Source organism: Cucurbita moschata, unplaced genomic scaffold (assembly GCF_002738365.1).
Source record: "Cucurbita moschata cultivar Rifu unplaced genomic scaffold, Cmos_1.0 Cmo_Scf00003, whole genome shotgun sequence".
Taxonomy (NCBI): domain Eukaryota; kingdom Viridiplantae; phylum Streptophyta; class Magnoliopsida; order Cucurbitales; family Cucurbitaceae; genus Cucurbita; species Cucurbita moschata.
In genome coordinates, this window is record NW_019268519.1 from 1,983,744 (window position 1) to 2,001,597 (window position 17,854).

The window sequence follows — 17,854 nt, forward strand, 5'->3', positions numbered from 1 at the left end:
TCTATTTTAATCTCCTAATTTAATGCTTATATTGTTTTTATATTAAATAAATTTTATATTTTATATAAAACTCCGTGCATCCAATTTTATTTATTTAACATTTTTTATGCCTACATGTGTTTTTTAGGCTCTTTAGTAACAAATTTGAAAACAAAATGTTAAACATTTCTATTAAATATTATTTATTTATTTATTAATTAAATAACTTCAAATGAAGTACGAACATGAAAGGAGAGTAAATGGAAGAGGTAGAGAAATCAAAAGAATCAATTTTCCAGATAAAAAACGCGTAAAACTAATTTTGAAGCTGTTCATAATCTTGCATATTCTATGGGTTGGTAGCCGGGACAGTGCACTCCCGAGGAAGGCCTCGAGGGAATCGTTTCTTATCGGCGCAATAATTATAAATCATATACTTCTTCTGAACCCATCGCAGCACTTTCTGGTTGCCGGCATCAAGCGCCTCCGACATCCATGGCGCCGAGTTCTGGCAGCACCACGACGCTGCATTGGTCCACACGCATCCATTGGCATTGTAGCTTCTGAAGGCAGCCGTGAAGGGGGCCTTGGTCCAGTCCGTTTTCACCAGCCCTCCTCTTGTCGCCCAATCGTCCGCATTCCATAAACTCGCATATAATCTCATCGCCTGTTTCTTTGGATATGGCACCCCATTGGATTCCATGTTCTTGTACTCCCTTATTGGCCTCCCATCCACGTAGAACCTAACCCCACGCCACACATTTCAATTAAGTCCTAAACTTTTTTTTTTTTTCAATCAATTACGTGGAGAATGGTTGGAATTAAGGGATTGATTATAAGTTTATGAGTAAATAATAAATCTCCATTAATACGAGTCAATTTCGAGAAACCAAAACCAAAATCATGAGAGCTTATGCTCAAAACATATCATACAATTATGGTACTTACAGAATGCGAGCAGAATTCCAGAGGAAGGAGTAGGTGTGGAAGTCAGCGGTTGGATCAAACCAGAGATAAAATTGCTGTTCCCTGTTACCTTGTCCTTGTATATAGATATTGGTGTGTACAATATAAGGTTGGCCACTCGAGTTCCCAAGGAACTCGAAGTCTATCTCATCCCATGACGAACCTTGTGAACGCAACTATAATAATATGAAGGCAATAACTTTAGTTTAAAACATAGGCATCAAATTAATGTAATGTAAACAACATAGCATATTTAGTAATGTGGTTACATAATAGGCTGTTACGGTGCCTGCTGAGTTGGCAGGGACGAGCTTGATTTTCATATCAAATCTACCATTGAGATATTGTTTCTTGGACTGGAAGCCTGACCCAGAAGCTTTGTCAAGGGAGAGAGTCAGCAGATTTCCATTCTCCAAGATCTTTCCTCGACCATCTCCCCAAGTCACGTCCACGTCTTGGTAGAAGTTTCCAGCTTCAGCCATTTTCTCAAACCCCAGCAGACAAGGAAGCAGAATGACCAAAAGTAGCATAGAGTAATTGTTTGAATAAGAAAAGAAGGCCATTTTAAAAGGAATTTAATGAATGAATATGGGTTATTGCCGAAGAGGACCATTTTTATAGGGTTGATGAAGAGGGCCATGACATAGAAAAATGGGGTGTGTTGGGGGTAAAAGTGGGAAAACACAGCTGGATGGCAAAGGAACAAAGCAAAGAAATGAAGGTCAAAACCATTGATTCGTAATGGGTTTTCATTTTGAAACATGATTAAGCAGACAAAAACTGGGGGCAGTGGCAGCTGCTGGTGTACACCAAAATTGAGCACCATTTGGCAAATTCCCAGGTTTTGGCTTTCCGACCCATGTCCGGATTTGGACCCCGTGTTTTTTCTTCCTCATTGGGGAAATTAAGAATGTCCTTGTCTTTTGTTCAACATTAACATTAATAGGTGGAATAGGGAATGGGGCTGTGTCTGTAGTAGCTTCTAGTGGATCATCCGACTGCCTGCTGCACATAAATTTTCGATTATTAATATGCATTCAAACTCCTCTCTTTCCTCCATCATGGTTCTTACTTTCATTTTTAATTATTATATGATTTTATTGTTTAATCCTTATGCTTATCCTTATCCCTTACGTCAACTCCTATCCAACTTTCATACTAAACTATTTTTAAACTTAATTATCGTTTATTTGACCTAATTGTTCTAAGTTTTCAATTACAACTATGTACTTTTGTTATGTATTCCATATCCGGATGCTTTCGTTACCATTGTATTTAATATTTAATAATTAATTTTACTTGTATTTAAATTTTAATTAAATAAAAAGCCTATTTAACGTAGTTTTGTCTATGAACTCATTGATATTATTAATTTACATCAATTCCAAGCATATAGACAAGGATGCGCTTGTCTATTACTGTGAGATTGACGTCGATATGTAACTGGTCAAAACGAGCAATATCTGTTAGGGATGTATTTGTGATGTTACAAATAGTATTAGAGTCAGACACTGGATGGTGTGTCAATGAGGACGCTGGCTCTCGAAGAGGTGGATTGTGAGATTCTATATCAGTTAGAGAAGAAAACGAAACATTTCTAATAAAGATGTGGAACCTTTGTACAGTAGACGATGATGCGTAACGGATCAAAACAAATAATATGTGCGGTGGATTTGGCATGTTATTAAATAAAGTAGTTAATGAATAGAAAAATGTGGGATGTAAAATGGAAGAATACCAAAAGAGCAAAGCCAGCTTGCAAGTAGGTAAGCGTAGGAAAGGAAAAGAAAAGGGAAAGGGACTTTTTGGGGGCCAAATGGCAATAAGTACTCACAACCAATGAAAGGTAGATATCACTCACTTCAATTTCTTCTCTAATAACAACAATAATGTGTATTATTTTGTCGATCGAGTAGGTTTGGAGCATTGGAAGATATTTTCCATATGCTCTTCTTTCATGTCTGTCGTGTTATTCTGATTGGAGTAGGGATGTTTCCTCAAAAGAGAAAAAGAAAAAAAAAGAATCTTCTACATGGCTGCTAAAATATATGAAGAGAAAACAAATATATAAAAATTAAGATTTTATTGTTTTTATTTTTATTTTTATTTTTCATTTTCTAATTTGGGTCGTGTGTTTTGTGTTTGTGAATGCAGGAGCATGAAGTTAGGTGGGGCTTTCATGAGAAAAAATATCTCAACCTTTTTTGTTTTTGTTTTTTAAAAAAGATAAATTGAGCAGAGAAGAACTTGGAAAGAGTCTAACGTTGAGTAAGGTTTTCAAAATGGAAGATTGTGCGAAGAAATTGAGTGAAGAGGTTGGGGGGAGTGAGTTGTTGTGTGGCATGTAGATATGTTAGAATCCAAAAAATGAAAATCCATGCACGCCCACTCTCGATGCCATCTGTGTCCAGCTCTTACTACCCAGCTCCAGCCCCCACAAGTTGGGCATCATATACACGCAATCCCATCCCCTTCTTATCTCCTCGCTTGTATAAATTAATTCAATTCCCCCCACGCTCACCACTACCACTGCGGCCGTCATTTCCTTTGCTTTCTTTCCCAATTATAAACAAACCCTATGGCTGCTTCTGCTTCTGCTGCCACTGCCTTAGCTTTCTCATCTCTGCTCCTCTTTGTTTCCTCTGTTTTCGGTGGCAACTTTTACCAGGATTTTGAGATCACATGGGGCAATGACCGTGCCAATATTCTTAATAACGGCGACCTTCTTACTCTCGCTTTGGACAGAGACTCTGGCTCTGGCTTTCGCTCCAACAATGTTTACCTCTTTGCTAAAATTGATATGCAGCTTAAGCTTGTGCCTGGAAACTCCGCTGGCACTGTCACCACTTACTATGTAATTAACATCACTTTCTATATATTTTCATGCACTTACTCTGTCTCTAATTAATTACGTTTTTTGTAGCTCAAATCCGAAGGCTCGACATGGGACGAGATAGACTTTGAATTCTTGGGGAATCTCACCGGTGATCCTTATACACTTCATACTAATGTTTATACGCAAGGCAAGGGCGACAGAGAGCAACAATTTCATCTATGGTTCGATCCCACTGCCGACTTCCACACCTACTCAATCCTCTGGAACCCAGAGGGAATCATGTAAGAATTGATCAAACCGACAACCAAAAAAAAAAACCCAAATTTTAAATTTTGAATACGACGTGAAATTAATAAGCTGGAATTGATTTTGTCTTCCCAGATTCTCGGTGGACGGGACGCCCATCAGAGAGTTCAAGAACCAGGAATCCTCAGGCGTTCTGTTCCCGACAAAGCAACCCATGAGACTGTACTCGAGCCTGTGGAACGCGGACGACTGGGCCACAAGAGGAGGGCTTGTGAAGACAGATTGGTCCCAAGCTCCCTTCGTTGCGTCGTACAGGAATTTCAAAGCGGACGTGTGTGTTTGGTCGGAGGGGGTGTCGTCGTGCTCCTCTGGCGCCCACTCTGCAGGCGGAGGATGGCTGTCGGAAAATCTGGACAATACTCGACAACAGAGGCTGAAATGGGTACAGAGGAATTACATGATTTACAATTACTGCACAGACGCCGAAAGATTCCCTCAAGGCTACCCTCCTGAGTGTACCCTCAACACTGCCGCCTAAATTGGCATATTTGCTTTGGCCGCCGTACAAAATTTAGCTAAGCATCATATCGTATTGTATATACAATAAGATATATGTCTGGTTTTGCATGGTTATGTGATCTCTGTTCTTTTGTTGTTTCTGCATCTTTTTACTCCCATTTCGCCAAAATAAAGAAGAAAAGAACAATAATTGTGAGTTTGATCTTTTCATTATAATATAAATTATAAGGTCTATGTTGAGGACTCAGTTGTAGTTCGAACTTGAAAAAGAATTCTTTAAATAAAGAGTTTTCACATCGAGAATGTTATAATAAACATATATATAATGAATTATTGAAGTGCGTGAAGATGGTGGGGTGTTTTGTCTTTGTATCCAGGCATCATCATGATCTGCAGCAGAAGATCATTTGATGAACAAAGGTCACCAAGGCTTGGTTTGAGGTCCACATATACAGCCATAAATAATATAACCCAACACAGAGACGACGTTGATTTATGAACCGAAGGTGGCTACTCCCAATTCCTCATCCATTCCCTCCTCCCCCGCACACGCAAATACATGGTCTAATCCACAACTAATGTAATAGAAATTTGATGTGTATTGGATGGTGTAGTTTAATGGGTTCCACTAAAGTCAGGAAAGAACCAAAAAGGTGACGAAGTTGAGAAGGACAATTTTGGTTTAGAGGGGCGGTTGGCGTAATAGATAATGGCTTCAAATTGAATTGAAAGTGTGTGTGTGTGTGGGTGGAGCTGAGGACCGACACTCCACTCCATTAATGATGATTGGAGTGTCAAATTGAATTGAAAAGAGATGCATGGGATGGGAAGTAAGAAGAAGATAAGGAGGAAGGAGAGGTTCGCAGTTCAATGATACGATGAAGCGGTCGCCGTCGGTGGAGCTTTTTGAGTTTGGGGTCGTGACAATTTGGTAAACTGGGAAATTCAACCAATTAACTTTCACTCTTTTAGTTTCTGTTCATATTCTTCAACCAGCTGTCCTCCCATTGCTGACACCCAATTGTCTTCTTTTTATTTATTTATTATTATTATTATTTCTTATATGTTTTCTTTTTATGCTTATTTCTAATCCTTTCTACTTACTGATTTCAAGCCTTTGTTAAATAATTTTTAAATGGACTAATGACACTTGTTGGGTCTGATTTTTGACCGTAAGTTCAAAAGTAATAAAAGATAACTAGAGGTAGAATCGAGAATAAAATTTAGTGTAAAGTAAAAAGGTTGAGGCTATTAGGTCAAGAGGTTCGACTGGAGCCAACTAAAGTCGTGCTATTTAGGTATGTGCACGACCTAAAGAATTTTGAGAGGATCCAAAATTTTACTTTCACTTAATCTTATGACCATAAATACGATAAGTGTATAGTTTCTGGTAGGACACTTTTTTTTTTCTCCCAAAATTACAAATTTTTTTTATTGAATTAAGTGCAAATCAGCTGTGTTGTGTTTGATTTGTGCAACTTACTTGTTTAAAGTTACAAATTAAATTAAAAAGGTTTGAAATTTCTTACCAATAACATTGAACTTTTCTTAAATTATGGGTTATTTATGAAAAATAATTGTAGGGAGTCCAAATGTTTGGGGGCAAAAATAAGGAAGAGTCGGAAGAGTTAGGAGGAAGCCGCCTCGCTTGGTCCCACTAAACCACTCCGGTCGACTGGGCCTACATTCACCAAACCCAAATCCCGACCTGGCCCTACCGCACCGTCTTCCTCTTCCCTTCCGCCTTTCCAATTGCGCGAACGCAAAACCACGTTGTTACAGAGCCACCAAAATAAGGACTTGAGCTCTCTACGGCTAAGTTTCATGGAGTTTCGTAGGACCCTTCCTCTGTTTTTGAATTTCAACATACCTTCATCTTCATCTTCTCTTTATAAATTGCAGTCGGAATCCCATTGTCACTCATTCATTCATTTCCCTCACACTCACCAACAAAAATGGCTTCCAAAACTCTTCTCCTTCTCCTTTTCTCCGCCTCTCTAATTGCTCTCTCTGCAGCTAACTTCAACCAGGATATTCAAATCACTTGGAGAGATGGTCGAGCCAAAATTCTCAACAACGGCCAACTTCTCACTCTGTCTCTCGACAAGGCCTCAGGCTCCGGATTCCAATCCCAGAACGAGTACTTGCTTGGAAAGATTGACATGCAACTTGTTGCTGGCAATTCCGCTGGCACTGTCACTGCCTATTATGTAAGTCTGCTTGTTTAATTGTTCGTGATTAAACATGGTGATTGTGTAAAGCTAAACATATAATTTCATCCTCTGTAACATGGAAACATTGATATGATTGAACTTCAAACAGATGCCAAAACAAATGTGAATAATAATATGCCAGAATATTTATATGTATTAACAACCAACTAAAAATCACATGGATTATTCATTAGTGTCACTGAATCATCTCTCATACAGTTATTCGAAACATATCAAAGCAAAAGAAAACTGTAGGGAATCCTTGATCCTAATCATTCAAACAACATTATGAAAGGGCAAATGAAATAAGAAATTTACCGTCACCGACCAACCCCAACCCATTCATGTTTTTGGCCTACCAGAGGTAGATTGATGACAATAAAACATCTTAAATACAGACACTAGCAAACAGGAACAAGTCACTGTACAGGAATCTGTACAAAAGTAGCTTCCGCTGTTAATATGTTATACAGATACAAATGATATCCTTTCGAATTGATCCAACCAGTCTCAAAGAGCAGGAGTTGTCACCTGAAGAATTCTGAAGACCTACAGAATATGATGCAGTGAGTGAGGAAAGCTCAAATAACAGCCTGAACAGCACCGACGACTAAACAACTTCTACTCCTCATCCAACTCGACAATCTGTGCACGTCTCTCGGCTGCTTTCTTCCTGATGAAGAAGCCCCACCTCATTGCAGCTTTGATCTTCAACCAACCTACCACAGCTTTTCCAGGACGGTTTCGATCATCAAAATTTGGCATTGGTGAAGGCATGAATGATGGGAATGAAAAACTCTCATCATGGACGTTAACAGATGAATGGCCACCCATGCTAAACATTCGCAACAATTGCTGCATATCTTCATTTTCCAGCATCTCGTGACTTCTCATACGAATCTCATCCTCTGAAAAGAAGTCATCCACTACCTTGTCTCTATTGTTTGACCAGTCAAATGGATTCATATTAGATTCCTGAAGAGAAGAACCAAGCGGCTGAAAACCTGAAGATGACGATGCTTGCGGAGGACCAAGAGCCAAACCAAAAGTACTAGGGTCATTTCTTGTGACATGAACGTGGTTAGAATTGCCGAGCAACTCATTTGGAGTAAATGAGGAGTTGTCAAATTGGGGTCGAGAAGTTGAATTCACAAACTGTGGTTGGGTTGAATATCTTGTGGCTGTATTATCATTATACCCTGAATTGCCAAATATAAATACAAAAAATAAAACAAAATATAGTCAGCCAAACAACAGCAGTCATCAGTTCTAATATATGAGTCAGTCCTCAGAAAATGTGACACATCGCAATTATTTGTGAACTACAACCAGGAAAATTCATATTATCCAATATATGAAACCAAAGGCTATCACAAAGCCACAGAGACAGAACTTTGTGAGGGGAGCAGTGAAGGGGAATCTCAAATCTACGATACAACAGCATAAAATGATCCCTCCACCTGCTTAGAGAATAAAATATTTTTATACCATTATACAACAAGCTTAATCCTGTGAAAACGAAAAGATCACAAGTTCATTGCCTCTTTCACCAATATTGTAGACTACAGTTTGACATAGTAACTCAATTACTTATAGTTGATCCACTATCCATGAGGAGAGGTAAGGCTGATTAGTGAAGAGTTTCGAGAAATTTTTGTATGTATATAAAATTGTTCCCAAATCTTACACATTCTCAGGTCTATGAATGTTATTTGGATGTGAAACTAGATATTATTATCATCATTATAATATATGATACTCTTGATGAACAAACTAGTTTCATTAAGCAAAATAAACTTACAGAAAAGAGTCGAAATGAAAAGAAAAGAGAAAAAGACCTGGCCAATGAGGAGCAACTAAACTTGGAAAAATGACCACAACTATTGCTGATTAGGCCAAAGGATAGTTACAAAAGAGTTTAGAAGTACGGAACCACGAGGCATTAAAATGAGTCAAGCCCCCAAACCCTTAATCCCAGCCTTCTAGACCCAAATATTTCTCCAAGGAGCAGAAAACTAACATACCAGTGAAAATAACTCGTGTCCAAAATGGAAGATCCAAAATAACGTATTCCATCAAAGAATAAGAACAGGGGTGCAGCGTATAAACAAGGAATAAGAACAAGAGTGCAGGGATGTAAACAGTTGGTATTGCAAAAAGCCCCCTAGTTGGTATCAAGTTTTTGAATATCGGAAAATATTGTTTTAAAAGGTAAAAAATAGTCATTTTTGTTCTATGTATGGTTCCCATCTTAATTTTTAAATATTAACATTTGCGTGCCCTGTCATATATTAAGCTTTATAATACATGCTACCATCCGAAAGGTTAATTACAATGATACAAGCGTGGTTACCTGCAACTGAGAGTCCTGAATCCACGATAGGCTGCTGAGGCTGAACTGATACTGGCATGCGGGGCACTGACACATGAGTATTAGAAAGATCAAGATGACCTCCTTGAAAGTCATTTCGGGATGCATTGGACTTCTTTGGCTTCTTAGAGCTCAAAAGTGACTTCCCATCGTACTCTACAACTTGATTCCAATTTTCATATGCTTTATTCACTAGTGTATCTACATAAACCTGCAAAGCGGAGATAATTTTTTACACTATTTCTAGGGAGAAAGCATTATGCAATTTATATGCTTAATGCATTTGTTATACTACTGCTAAAGTAGGAAATCACTATGCAGCATAAACGCCAACCTTTCTTTGTCTAAACTTCTAAGCAAGGAGGAAAACAAAAAAAGACTAACTGCTAAAACCTAAAATATCTAAAATATCAATAAATAAATCACAAATGAATCGCAAAAGGAAAAAAACGTCTACCTTCAATAATGGAAGGTCAAGGTTAGCTAGTTTTATGGTGGGGCCTCTGTAAGGATGTTTATTTTCCTATGCAAATTGCAACAACCTCAACAGATATAATACAATAATTCTAAGTTGTTAAAGAGGGTAGTAATTAAGGGGAAAGATCCCTGGCATGGTGCATTCTGGAAACTAGACTCCCACAGACAGAAGAGGAAAATTTGTAGAAAAATCTTGCTAACACCAAATCCAAGCAAGACAGACCACGCCTTTTCATTCTTAAGTTAAGAACCATGATCGAGCAAAACCAGCTAAAGAATTTTTTTTCAATAACAGAAATGGGAAACATCCAAACGGAGAAATGATTTTTACAACTCTTTACAAGTGTTTTTCACATATATATTACACGCATAGAAGCACAAAAAACGCATGTTTTGAAATTACCTTCTGGCTCTCAGACAGAGAATCAGCAGGAAAGTATTGTTCCTCTGCAATCAGGCCGTTGAGCTCGTAGATATTGTTAAAAACAACACCAACATTTCTGGATTCCTCTGGATAATAAATATACAACTTCCCGCTCAGGACACAGGTCTTAGCATGTTCTAAGAGAGCCTCCCACATCTTATTTGACATACCACTTCCAAGGATCTACAAACAGGAAAAATTTGAAGAGTTATAGGGGATAAGAATAAAGAAGAGCTAAGTGACAACAGTCTTTTCTTTAATTATTATATTTTTAAATAAGAAACAGAATGAACGACAACACTTACACTTCGTAGTCTTTGAGAATCTCGAACTACCAGTCGGAGAAAGTCTTCGACAGTGACTATTCCACTTTTATTTAGTCGTTTGTGAAAGGAACCATCCTTTCCAATCTTCTCTAATCTCCACACATCATCGTTTAATGCAGGTGGGTAATGTTTTTTATACACTGCAAAATAAAACAAAGATTTAAGAAATTATATACTCATATCTTCTTTTCCTTTTTTTTTTTCCCTCCATCTTTCTATTAAATGACAGAATTAAAAATGATAAAGCATGAACCTACGTTCTCCTCGATGATCTTTAACTGTAAAAGCTTCAGTTTTTGCTTCACGAATACGAACACCTTCACAAAATCCTGAAGCCATCTTTAACCCAAGTCTGAACTTTCTGCTCCTAATCCAACTTGAGTTATCAGTGAAGGTCAAATCCCCTAGTGTTCCAACACCTTCCTTGAGGGAAACCTGCAGGTCACCGGTCAATAGAGGCCTCTTTCCTTCACGCTCTTTTACCACATGACCTTCAAAGTCTTCCTCCGTCCAATCTTCATCATCTTCATTGTTAAAATCACCTTCAAGTACCACAATGTCCAATTTTGACAAGGATTCAGGTCCAGATGTTACTACACGACCTGTGTTGGCATCAAGCAGAACAACATGGATTGCTGCACCCTGTTCACCTTCCACTTTCCCTCCAGTGAACAGGGGAAGAGACAATCTAGACCTAAAATGCAGTTGCAAGTTTCTTCCATCAGGGCCTTCAATCCTTTTAGGAGAAGACCTGTGAGTAAAAAGTGTTAGATCATCATAGTAGATCATAAAGAGAAAATGGAAGTTAAGCATAATAAGAATAGAATTACTAGTTAACTCTCTACCTATAGAATGAACTTATTAACACAACTAAGTTAATCACCAAGAATCCTTATTACCTTTGGATAGAATTAAACAGGATTAGAAGGAAAATTAAAAAACAGACAGAGAGCATTTGGCTGTGATATGGAGCATTATGACGTCCCACGGATGCATACAAGACTTCAGCACTAGAGTATAGTAGTAAACACATCATTGGGGAAGATGAACAGTTTTCATGACAACAACATTGTCGGATTCCAAATAGTGATTGAAAAATTAGACATGGCTGAGATGTAACACAGCTCTTACCTAGCACATGTAGTTTCAAAACTCAAGAACATCCCACCATTGGAACATTGACAACATTATTATATTCACATATCACACAACCCTTTAAGCAAAAGGCATTGAAAAGATTACTATCTTCACAAATCACACGATCTTTTTAAGCAAAAGGTAATCATATTAGAGTAGGAAAATGATCAGACCCACAAACATAGAGAAAAGCATGCAACTGTCATAAATAGTTTTGATTAAATCAAAACAGCTAACAGTAGATCTACTTTGCTACAAAGCAACAACTCCTGTAAGTGGTGCACCAAGGTACAAGGACCAAAAAACATTTAAACTCTTGTAAATGTGGTTCTAAATATATTAAGATTTTAAGCAATATCTCAACTGAAAATAAATAGTAGGTGAAGAATAATTTATAGTATTACAAAATCTACAGCATGAAGCAAAAATAAATTATTGGAAATGTCACAAAACCCATAGATTCATAGTTACCTTCCAGTAATTCTAGCAGGACCTATCTTAGCCAAAGCACGTTCCACTTCCTCACTAACCTATTTGACACCATCAGAACAATCAGAATAATGTATAGCAAAATATAAAATTTTAGAGTAGAAAGAGAAGATGGGATCAAATAAGGAAACCAGATAATCAAAACTAAGAATTTTACAAAATTTTAGAATTAAAAAGTGACAAATTCAAATAGAAGGAATATAAACTTTGATGGAAATGAAAAATCCAGACTTCAATTACGTGTTAGTACATTTAGCCAATGATAAACAGATTACTGTCATGCTAAAACATAATAAAAACACAAGCAGACATGTCTATGAAAAACTTAAAAAGCATACTGGAAGGGAATCAGTATTATCCTTAGCGTTGCTACAAGTAAACTAGATAATTTATACTACCAAGCATACAACACTTCCCAAGCGAACACCCAATTAAATACTACTCTCATTCACACAGTCTTACTATGTAGCCATAACAGAATATAGAAACGGTGCATCTTACCACTCTACGGAGTATTGGTTCCATTGATGAGAAGAGCTTTTGTAAACTATCCACCTTCAGGGCTTCTACAATCACACTGTCCAGTAATAAAGATCCATAAAAGCGTTGATCATTTGTATTATATGACCTTTTATTGAGAATGAATTGATATGATCATGTGAATTAATTATAAAAAATAATCTGAATAATTACAGAAATAACCGTAGATAAAGCACAGGTCAAGGTTCTTCCTTTAGAAAAAAGGAACCATGGTCTCAACTCTCATCAAGCAAACAGTTAGCCAAAAAAGATAATAAACCCAAGCAAAGCAGCCACTCCGCTCATCTACCTCATTATCATGACATCTAACTAAAAGTCCAAGTGATTAAATTGAAGATCAGAAAGGGTAAGCAGAGGCATAGCACCGACGTACAGAGTTATATTTTGACTTCTCACCGCTAGCTAAATTAAGGTGTAAAGGGGAGGGGGAAAGAAGAGAACAGAAAAAGAAAAGAACCCATGGATCAGAACACAAGTGAATCCAAAAATAAATGATATACCTAGCTAGAGCTGGTCGCTTTCGCTCCGGCAGCTCATCATCTCCACCCTCCAAGCCCCTTTTTTCTCTCATGGAGTTCGTCCTCTCCATATATCTTGTCTGTCTCTGCATCTCTAATCTCTAGAGAAAGTCCAAGCTTCCCAGATCTACTGCACACCAAAATCAGAAGTTGATTCAAGATAACTGATAGAAATCACAAAGCCGCCATGGACAAACAAACCCTAACCACAGTGACACAGCCAGAGAATCTAAAGAACCCCCAAAATTCAAAATAGTCCAACAACGAACATCCAGCTCTATCCTGGAAATTTCGCAGAAATGCTAGTGCACTTACTGTAAAGTTTCTCAAGTATCTCTCCTACTTCCCTCTAAATTATCCCGATTTACCGGGAAAATCAAAAAACAATAATAACACCGATACAAGTGAGACAATCCTAAAAGAGAGCCTTTCTTTTTTTTTTCTTTTTTTTTGTGTGTGTGTGTGTGTGTGTGTAGAGAGAGAACGACTAATATCCAAGTCTCGACCATGGGACCAAGCACTCGAGTGTGTGTGTGTGTGTGTGTGTAGAGAGAGAACGACTAATATCCCAAGTCTCGACCATGGGACCAAGCACTCGAGTCGGTAATAATCCGCTGCTGCGCAGTCCCGAAATTGTCTTCTCTCCAAGTCCACTGATGTCTAAGAAAAAGAAAGAGACTGCCACGTGGCTTCTCCAGATTCCAAAATCTCTGTGTCAGCAGACAGCGGATTAGAACTTTTTCGTCGTCCTCAGATCTGAAGTCATTTTTGGTCGCCGCCTGCGATTGGGGCAAGAGGCCTTTTTAATCTATATTACCTATTTCTTTCCTATTTAATCACTTTGTAAATAATAATAATAATAATGACTCTTATCAATTTTTCCTTCTATTCATAAAAATATGTTTTTTTAGGAAATAGATAATCTCCTCTGTCCTCTTTATTAATGCAAAGATTTTGGAGTTATATTAAATTTGGAATGATAAATAGTGTAAAACTATTTTCTTTGGGCCCACCGAACAATCTGGGCCATTAACAAACAAGCCCAATGAATGGGCCATTAACAAACCAGCCCAATGAATGGGCCATTAACAAACAAGCCCAATGAATGGGCCATCAACAAACCAGCCCAATGAATGGGCCATCAACAAACCAGCCCAATGAATGGGCCCATTCGATTGAAATTCTGCTAAAGCTTAGTCTCGAAGCAACCGGAGATGGATTTTAGCGAAAGAGAGTGAATTGACTACTTACCAAAATCGAGCGAAATATTCCGTATATATGCATGCAGGTTTCTTTCCACAAAATATTGACTGTACCAGAGAAATCCAATGGAAGAAGAAATGAGGACGGCAGCTGCCGATCTCTCTTCTCTGCCGGAAGGAGTAATCGCTCACATCTTGTCGCTCACCACTCCATTAGATGTCTGTAGGGCCTCGACGGTTTCCCGGATTTTCCATTCGGCGGCGCAGTCCGACATCGTGTGGAGCAGATTCCTGCCTCCCGATTTGGACGTACTGATTTCTCGATCAAAATCTGATGACCTGGATTTTGATCCAATTTCCAGTTCGAAGAAGAACATTTTTTTCTCCCTTTGCGACAGCCCAATGTTACTTGACGATGGCGACAAGGTAAGCTTTCCGATTCCCTAGCTCTCTAAATTGGCGGTGGCCGGAGTTTGATCGGTGGTCGGTCGACACATACATCATCGGAGTTCCCTTTCTTGTTATCAAATTGACATGTAATTTTAGAATATAAATACATTCTAAACGATTGCTAAAAACCTCAAATCCAAGTTTTCTTTTGAATCAATCTTGGATTTCAACAAAAACTTTCAGTTAAGCTTTAAACAGAGTTCGCTTCATATGCATTTTAGTGAATGTTCGATATCCAGAATCCCCCTTTTGAAAAGACAGATAAATAAATAAAATCTAATGTATGAAGTTTAAGTAACTAATTCCTTTTCATTTTGATTTAATAAAGTCTATAACCGAATGAATGGCTCCATTTTTCTTTTTAAAATAGAGCTGAATACAATATTATTAGTATGTTAGTTTCTATGCTTTAATCTTGTTCTAAATTATCTTTTACATTGAGTTTAGTGTACGAACTAAGCTTCGGCTGACGCAAATTTCAGTCCCAGATTATTGTTTAACTGTATGAACAGACACTTAAACCAGTCTGATTCATAAAGAACGAAAAGCCACTGATTCATTTGTGTATCTTTTACCACTTGTTGAATCAACAATGAAGCTGTTTTGCACTTTCAATTTGTATGCACATAAACCATTGGCATGCTGCAGAGCCTTGCATTGGAGAAATGGACTGGTAGGAAGTGCATAATGCTTGGAGCAAGGAACATCACGATCGTTTGGAGTGATACCCCTGAGTATTGGACCTGGGAACATCATCCTGATTCGAGGTTCAAAGTCTATATGAGATTATATCTTAATTTTTTTTTCCCCTCCCAATTCTAAAACTCTGCCATTTGAACGTGGGTGTGAGAATCAGGTTTGCAGAGGTAGCTGTACTCCTCCAGGTGTGGTGGCTTGAAATCCGTGGAAGAATGAGTTGCAGAATACTGACTCGTAGAACAACTTATGGTGTTTACTTGGTGTTCAAGATGAATGAAGATGAATACCGAGGGTTCAATTTTGATCTTGCTGAAGTCAGGGCGGGAATTCTTGGCACCGAAAGCGATCCGAAAACAGTTTGTTTGGACCCTGATTTGGAGAACTCTCGTCTGCGGCTTGCACCATGGTTGATTGACCATTCATTGGAAATGTCGTCAGAGTTGGAGCAGCCGAAGGAGAGACAGGATGGGTGGTTTGAAATCGAGTTGGGGGAGTTTGAAAGTGGCGATGGAGATGATGAAGTTGAGATGGATCTTATGGAGGTGAAGGGCGGCACACGCAAGATTGGGCTTGTCGTTGAGGGGATTGAGATTAGGCCTAAACCCACCTCTGTTCTTTGCATAGATGCTTTGATTGATTAAAGCCATGGTTTTGCTATTGCCTTGCTTTTGTTTATCCAGAGGTTCGAAAAAACCAGGGACTGTGTTTCATTCATTTTAGGCCTAAAATAATGTTTTTTTTTTTTTAATAATTTCTTTTTTAGTAATAGCTTTCAAAAAGTTGATTGGCTATAGAATTCGATAAAAGATAACGATAAATAAAATCAATTAATATCTGTAGAACATCACTCGAACAAAACTATCCCTTCGCCACCATTTTTCTGTTTTAAGAAACAGTAAAATAGAGTTCTGTTCTTGATTCATCATGGACAAGGATGAAACGAGGACGGGAACGGAGGACGGAGAAATTGCGGATTTCTCTTCTCTGCCAGAAGGAGCAATTGCTAACATCTTGTCTCTGACGACTCCATCCGATGCCTGCAGGTCATCGGCGGTCTCCCGTACTTTCCATGCGGCGGCGCTGTCCGATATCGTGTGGGAGAGATTCCTGCCTACCGATTGGGAAGATTTGATTTCTCGGCGGAAACCTAATGACCTGAATTTTGATCCGATTACATGGTCGACGAAGGAGATCTTTTTCTCCCTTTGCAACAATCCACTGCTAATTGACGATGGCTACACGGTACGCTTTTTTATTCCCCCAATTTCTCTAAATTAATGGTGGCCCGAGTTGCGTGAGTTGTCGGCGGAGACGAGTGTTACTCTAGCATCGCCGTCATGCTCTGTTTTTATAGACATGCTCGATTTTTAACATACACTTTCGAAGTTATTTCAATTCCTACAAAAACTTTTGTGATTATCCTTGAAAAGGTTTACTCAAAATCCAGAAAACATGAACTGTGATATGAAAAAGTTGTGTTTGGGAGAGTTAAGCTTCCGCCGACTCCAATTTTAGGTCCAGATTTGATTCACGAAGAACAGAAAGAAATTATGATCATGTGCCCATCTTTTGTACAGTTTTTCTTTGTATGCACATAAATTGAGTGGGTACAATCATTGGTATGTAGCAGAGCATCTCTTTGGACAAACGGAGTGGTAAGAAATGCGTAATGCTTGGAGCAAGGGAGCTATCAATTGTTTGGGGCGATACCTCTGTCTATTGGGCCTGGGAATCTCATCCTGAGTCAAGGTTTTAAGCCTAAACGATTGGCTCAAATCCCACTTTTTATCTTGATCCCAATTCTGATACTTTGCCTTTTAATGTGGGTGTGAGAATCAGGTTCACAGAAGTACTTGTCATCTTCAAGGTGTGGTGGCTTGAAATCCGTGGAAAGATAAGCAGTAGAATGTTGTCTCCTGCAACAACTTATGTAGCTTACTTTGTGTTCAGGACGAGGGAACGTAGATACTTTGGGTTCAATATAGATCCTATCGATGCCATGGTGGGCATTGTTGGTAGTGAACACTATATGAAGAGCGTTTGTTTGGACCCTTATTTCGACAATCCTCATCAGCGAGGCCGACGCGTACCACGAGCAGGATGCAATCTATCAAGGTTGGAGCAGCCAAGGGAGAGACATGACGGTTGGTTTGAAACTGAGTTAGGAGAGTTTCGTATTGATGGTGGAGATGATGAAGTTGAGATCATTCTTAAGAAGGTGAAGTGTATTGATTCCAGGAGTGGCCTCGTTGTTCAGGGTATAGAGATGAGGCCCAAAATGAACCCTGCATAGATTGTTACAACTTCAAGAAACTAGATGCCTAGTTTCAAATTTCAATCAATTTCAACGTTTATACACCTTGTAGTTTAGGGTAAAGATCGAATTTTTTTCCACAAAAAATATTTCGTTCTAAATACACGGCAAGGGGAACTTTTCTTTTCCTCTTTCTTTGGCTTAACAA

General features: G+C 38.4%; 5 protein-coding genes across 7 annotated transcripts; 3 read left to right on the top strand and 2 right to left on the bottom strand.

Moving 5' to 3' along the window:
* Positions 1-251: 251 nt before the first annotated feature.
* Positions 252-1,526, bottom strand: LOC111441216 (probable xyloglucan endotransglucosylase/hydrolase protein 23). Its single transcript, XM_023078194.1, has 3 exons — positions 1,215-1,526; positions 928-1,121; positions 252-722 (listed from the first exon to the last, which is right to left on the bottom strand). The coding sequence occupies exons 1-3, from the start codon at positions 1,506-1,508 to the stop codon at positions 329-331; spliced, it is 882 nt and encodes a 293-aa protein (XP_022933962.1). The 5' UTR covers positions 1,509-1,526; the 3' UTR covers positions 252-328.
* Positions 1,527-3,444: 1,918 nt separating this feature from the next.
* On the top strand, positions 3,445-4,783 carry LOC111441217 (xyloglucan endotransglucosylase/hydrolase protein 22-like). Its single transcript, XM_023078195.1, has 3 exons — positions 3,445-3,799; positions 3,869-4,062; positions 4,163-4,783. Exons 1-3 carry the CDS (start codon positions 3,524-3,526, stop codon positions 4,563-4,565), a joined length of 873 nt encoding a protein of 290 aa, XP_022933963.1. The 5' UTR covers positions 3,445-3,523; the 3' UTR covers positions 4,566-4,783.
* A 2,132-nt stretch (positions 4,784-6,915) lies between these two features.
* LOC111441211 (calmodulin-binding protein 60 B-like) lies at positions 6,916-13,501 on the bottom strand. Of its 3 annotated transcripts, none has more exons than XM_023078184.1 (9): positions 13,357-13,501; positions 13,024-13,168; positions 12,485-12,560; positions 11,966-12,024; positions 10,615-11,108; positions 10,337-10,497; positions 10,011-10,214; positions 9,113-9,341; positions 6,916-7,958 (listed from the first exon to the last, which is right to left on the bottom strand). In XM_023078184.1, exons 2-9 carry the CDS (start codon positions 13,131-13,133, stop codon positions 7,381-7,383), a joined length of 1,911 nt encoding a protein of 636 aa, XP_022933952.1. In that variant the 5' UTR covers positions 13,134-13,168; positions 13,357-13,501; the 3' UTR covers positions 6,916-7,380. The 3 variants fall into 3 exon arrangements, with proteins under 3 accessions (XP_022933952.1, XP_022933951.1, XP_022933954.1); XM_023078183.1 differs by having other exon boundaries at positions 13,024-13,171; XM_023078186.1 differs by lacking the exon at positions 13,357-13,501 and adding an exon at positions 13,249-13,329 and having other exon boundaries at positions 13,024-13,171.
* Positions 13,502-14,329: 828 nt separating this feature from the next.
* Positions 14,330-16,133, top strand: LOC111435991 (F-box protein PP2-B10-like). Its single transcript, XM_023073649.1, has 3 exons — positions 14,330-14,669; positions 15,342-15,460; positions 15,550-16,133. Exons 1-3 carry the CDS (start codon positions 14,370-14,372, stop codon positions 16,031-16,033), a joined length of 903 nt encoding a protein of 300 aa, XP_022929417.1. The 5' UTR covers positions 14,330-14,369; the 3' UTR covers positions 16,034-16,133.
* An 86-nt stretch (positions 16,134-16,219) lies between these two features.
* LOC111436000 (F-box protein PP2-B10-like) lies at positions 16,220-17,837 on the top strand. The gene is made up of 3 exons (XM_023073660.1): positions 16,220-16,634; positions 17,023-17,141; positions 17,232-17,837. The coding sequence occupies exons 1-3, from the start codon at positions 16,317-16,319 to the stop codon at positions 17,683-17,685; spliced, it is 891 nt and encodes a 296-aa protein (XP_022929428.1). The 5' UTR covers positions 16,220-16,316; the 3' UTR covers positions 17,686-17,837.
* Positions 17,838-17,854: the final 17 nt, after the last annotated feature.